General features: G+C 54.2%; 1 protein-coding gene across 1 annotated transcript; it reads right to left on the reverse strand.

Annotated features, from left to right (window-relative positions):
• Positions 1-2,947: 2,947 nt before the first annotated feature.
• LOC114828316 (uncharacterized) lies at positions 2,948-3,508 on the reverse strand. Its single transcript, XM_029111961.1, has one exon. The coding sequence runs from the start codon at positions 3,506-3,508 to the stop codon at positions 2,948-2,950; it is 561 nt and encodes a 186-aa protein (XP_028967794.1).
• Positions 3,509-5,144: the final 1,636 nt, after the last annotated feature.

A 5,144-nucleotide genomic window follows, 5' to 3' on the forward strand; every position in this document is an offset into this window, starting at 1 on the left:
AATTCATCTGAGATTCCGTAGTCAAAGACAATGCCGCTGTGAGTTCAGAGAGACACAATTTTTCCAGGGCTATTTCAGCTCAGTTTTCCCTGATCCGCATCTTGCCGGTGGGACACTCTGGCCGGATTCCGCCTGTCATAACAAACGGGACAAGAGTTCGGCAGACCGCTCGAAACTTCAGTTTGGACTGTGCGTCCATGACCACTTGTGGTCGGGAACAAGCCCGGCACACTATGGGTCGCGAGTTTTTCTCTCTGATGAGGAGAGAGCCCCCGAAATTCTAGATCCCTCGATAGGCTAATCCCACCACACTGACAGTTGCGCCAGAAACAGAATTCGGAGCGCGCGATCCCATTCGGTCTTTTGGAAAAGTGAATGAAGTCTCGCAGCGCAGCGTTTCCGAGATTAGACTAGATCAGGTCAGATTTAATTCCCGGTGGGCATGAGAATCGATTTCATTGGTTCAGACTCCCCTTGAGAATGTTGCATAAATTCTGGGATTACGTCTCTGAGCAAAATAGCCTCGGTGGGTGCGCTAGCGGGACGCAGGATGAAAATTTCCCACAATCTGAGGCACACCAAAGCGGATCAATCGGAGAATCAAGTTCTCCCACGGATTGAAAGCCTACCAGACAATCGCTTTCCCCGATATTCCACCGAGCATGACGAGTGCCCACTTTCGCTGTACGCGGCAAGTGAGCGAAAACGGGCGGACGGACATCTGAGCGACGACGGTGCAGCCGCCGTGACTCTCTTCTGACATGTACCTGGGTTGCGACGTTGGGAACGGAGCCGAGGATAGATCGCCAGTTGTACTTTTGAAAATTCTGGTTTCCGTCACGACGACTCGCTCGCGAGGGCAATCAGAAGCTGCCTGATCGAGGTTCGTCACGGAGTCCCAGTGGAGCTATTTGAATAATTAATGACGGAGCTCGCTATCTTCTTTCAATAGAACTGCATGTTAGGGTTCGGTCAGAGGCGCCGATTCAGGCGAACTATCCATTCCAAGGATGGCGGAGGCACGAACATATCGCATTCCTCCTGGTGAAGCGAACCGACAAACAATTAAGGGACGGATCATGCTTCTACGTTTAGCGAAAGTTTCTTCAGAATGTCTGTCTTTCAGAGCTTTCGGTGGACTCAGCCAAGCGAACGGGAGCTAACACGCCCACGCAGGGGTAATCCAGGCTATCGAGGGCTGCGGGGCTATTCTGAGCCGAATGAACGTTTTTGATCGAGAGCACCTCGGTTGATTTATATCTAGCTCCCGACTTCCGGAACGTCGCTCTACTTGGAATTCCTTGCGGAATCGTGGGGAGCACAGCCGGCGCTGTCCGTGTTTTCTGAACATTGATGTGACGCAATGTTTGAGCATTGCTCAGACAAAAGTCCCGCTCGCCGGGATTTCTGTATCTGTCCACGTCAAGAGTCTATTCCGTTTCAAGAACTATCTCTCTCCGCGGGGAAAATGTCGAATCCATCGGACCATTAGATGTGACAGCCCGACGCCCGAGCCGTATGATCGGAATCCGCAAACTGCGACGGCAAGATGCGACAGATTATTGCCGTTCAATGTCGATGAGCAGGACTCATGGGCAGTCAGCTCGAGCTCCAGCCAGCGGTCGTTTCGCGGAACGGTGCTCGGTGAGACAAAGATGTTCGAAAAAAATTCAAGTGAACCATCGTCCATGGAGTTGTCCATGTCGTGTAACTAAGCGAGTGAGCGAGCTGAGTCAAACGGCGCACTGGCAGATGATGGCAAGCGATCGCAGCCGAGTTCTGATGTCTTTGTGAGTGAGTTCGTGGATTCGCTAAATCAGCCTGATTCGCCATCGACGAGAATGACGATGAGAAAAAGTGTTCCGTTACTTCTGTAAAGTCGTCATCGAGATGAAGATCCACGAACGTCGGATGCAGACCAACGGCCACGCGGTGCGATGGACTTCACGATTCCGTCGTCGATCTGCATCGTTTGATAGAATTCCTCCCTTCCTGTCGAAGGCTCGGCAGCATACGCGGCGCTATCTGTCACCTGGACAGCATGAAAACAAATGATTCTCCCGAGAACCTTCCCCTGCTTCAATGCTGCGCGAGGTCCGCGTTCACTTTCGCTCCGTACTTTCACCGCTGGGACGGCCGCGACGCGACGTTGTTGGCGTAAGCGGCGCGGCGTCAACACGAGCCATTGCGAGAAACTCGCACGGAAGAACCTCGGCGAGACCTCTGCCAATCCGTTTCAGCGGGAATAAAAATGTACACAAGACACAAAAACTCGAATCTCCCGCGAGGAAAGAATTCGACACGCCGCTTGGAACAACTACTTTATTGTGTTACCGGGTCTACAAGTTGGAACAGCTCTCCCTACCGTCGCTGTTAACGGAGTGTCGCCTCGTTTTCGGCGTCTTCCACATGTTCTCGTCGCGGGGCTTCGGCACCCCTCCCGGAAGTTCTGAACCCCGAGCGCCGTTCACTTGAACGACTCCGATCGGGAGCAATTTTTCGAGCTCCGTTCGATCGGAACCCATTCTTCTACTCGATACATATGTGCACTTTTTCCAGGAACTCGCGCTTCCGTCCCCGATCGATGCCTGTCACAATCGGGGGCGGCGACGTCTTTGAAGGCAATGATGACAGAAATGAAGCGGTATGAAAAATACACCTCCTTATCCCTTCCTCAGAAGATCGATCCCTTCCTAGACTAGGTAAATGGCAGTGTGCGTAAAAGCCGGAATCTTCTGCAGAGGCGGCAGCAGAAGTGGCGGATAGAACCCAGTCACGTTTTCGACTGCACACGAATCCATCCATCCATCCGGCCATACTCTCACGGCAGTCGAGCTTGTCGCGGGGGCAGCTTCGTACTTCGCAAGTGTCTGTCTAGTTGGCAAATAGAACTCGTTGGCTACCTTGGATGCGGGCTCGCATGTCGCTGCACTAAGGGAAGTGAATCCTAGAAGCGGATCGGCGCGAAGTTCGACTGGTACTCCGACGTGTAAACGGCCGAATTCGGTCTGGATTTAATCGTTCCCGCCGGATTTCTCCGGTGCTGGTCGGCGGGAGCGGTGAATCTAACCTTCGGCGTCCGTTTTTTCTCCCTGACACTTTTTGCAGCTGTTCGATCCGTTTGAGTCGACTGATCGAAGAAGCTCGCTAGATCATCGGTAGACACACACTTGTCAGCAAAACGACTCCGGGGCTGGTTTCGAGTGCTGGCCGAATTCCGGGGGCTGCTGTCTTCGGACGACTGCTCCTCTTCTAACCGGAGATCGCCCATGCTTTTGGTGGAATCCTTGTACGGGACCAAGGCGTTGCTGATGCCGCAGCCACACGTGCACTCTTCGTCGGATGAGTTCGTATCCCAATCCCAGCTTTCGTGGCCGAGGTCTCTTCTCCTCCGTTCCTGACGGTACTCGGCGTTCTCCTGCCAAATGTCATGTCTCTTCTGATTGCTGATGCAGCGGTAAGCGCTACGGTACTCTGACTTTCCAACAGCGGCTCTCTTGGCTCTCATCGCGCGAAGCAGCGGTAAATACACTTGGGTGACGGTTGCTTGCTGCGGCACTGAGTTGCCAGACGACGGAATGAGGGAAACGTCAAGCGGCTGGGAAGGAACGTGCTCAAGAAGCACTCGACCAGTCGCCCAGTGACATGGATTCCTCCTAGGCGAGGCCTCTTGCTCCACAAGCAAGTCACTCTGTCGAATATGAGCGGCGACCGACGCGAGTCCGTAGCGATGTCCTTGCGGCTACTGTGGTCGTTTTCGATTCCGCTGATGAGGATCGCGGACTCGCAGCGCGTGATAGTTCATTCAAAGCGTACACTAGATTTGGGAGAGGGCACGAGATGTCGTCTAACCTTGGACGTGCAGTCGCTTCCTCAAGGCTAGGCTTCGTCGCTCTCTGGAGCGACCTTAAGCAAGACAGAGCGCACTAAGAATTCCGACCGCGACCGGCGATGCTCCTCCGTCATTCGCTCCGGGGACTTCTTCCGAAAAGATATCGGAGAATTTTCGGAAGCTCTGCTGCTAACGAAGTCGTCTCCGAGGGGGGCTCTGCAGCGCTGGAAACGCTCCTCGCTTTCCTCGTTGACTTGGACACTCTCGCGAGCTGAGGCTCGTGTGGTGGGCTCACGATACAGACTGGACACGACGTCAGGGCGGATCTTCTGGTAGTTCTTCGCGGCCTTGGTCGTTCTTGATCGTCGCTTCGCTAGAGCCCTTTCGCATTCACTTTCACGAACTCATGCACCTGTCAATCCTAATGATTCTTCGAATGTAAGTGCGTCCAGCAGGCGACACCCGTGGTATGGTGACGTACAAGCGGTACCTGGGCCACCAGTCGTCGAGGCGCCGAGTGCTCCAAAGAGTCCTCTTCCGTGTTAACAAACAGCGTAACCATGGCGACAGGACAAGCTCTGAGGCCGCGATAGGCGCCGAGCTCCTCGCGGAAGGCCAGTGGGCGCCAGACGCACACGGAGCGAGTCCCACGGCGGGTTTTCCCACTCAATCGAGTATACGAACGAATCACAATTTCAAGCTCGACTCCCCGGAACGACTTCGAATCCAGTCGGCATCGCTCTAGTATTTCTGGATCACGGTATTCTCACACCACCGGTTGTTCAGGAATTCCGGCATGCGATTAATATTTGAGTGCAGCATGCACCGCGCATACCTATGCGAGACCTTGCAGTAGGATCGGACCTTCCCGACTGGACCGCGTTCCGTGTGTCACTGCCTCAGTTATTCGAGCAAGCCGAGGGTTGCCATTCGTTACCGGCAGACTCGCAGTACGTTCTCATCTCCCGACCGCGCAATTGCGCGGCTTCGGGATAATCCCCACGAAAATTCGGGACAGCTGCCCATAGAAATTCTGCACCCACCTTCATAGCCAGCTGATTCTTGACAGAGGTATCCAGTAAATGTTGCGCTCGGGCAGTCGCCTCTTCCCCGCGGATTTCTCGGCCGGTCCCGTGCCCGCTCCTCTGAGTGGCCTTCGCGAACGATGACAAAGTTCTCGCGAGAAGAGCCGCTGCGGAACGTTCCTCGAGAATCTCTGCATTTTTCTGGGGCGAAGCCGCACTACATTGTAGCACCACAACAATCGGAAGAAACACCGAGACACTCAAACCGGAGGGCAGCCTCATTGCTA

The sequence above is a fragment of the Galendromus occidentalis genome, unplaced genomic scaffold (assembly GCF_000255335.2).
Source record: "Galendromus occidentalis unplaced genomic scaffold, Mocc_1.1 scf7180000077477, whole genome shotgun sequence".
Taxonomy (NCBI): domain Eukaryota; kingdom Metazoa; phylum Arthropoda; class Arachnida; order Mesostigmata; family Phytoseiidae; genus Galendromus; species Galendromus occidentalis.

Coding starts and splice junctions, on each gene's coding strand:
- LOC114828316 (XM_029111961.1), bottom strand. CDS start 3,508: ATGAGAGCCAAGAGAGCCGCTGTTGGAAAGTCAGAGTACCGTAGCGCT.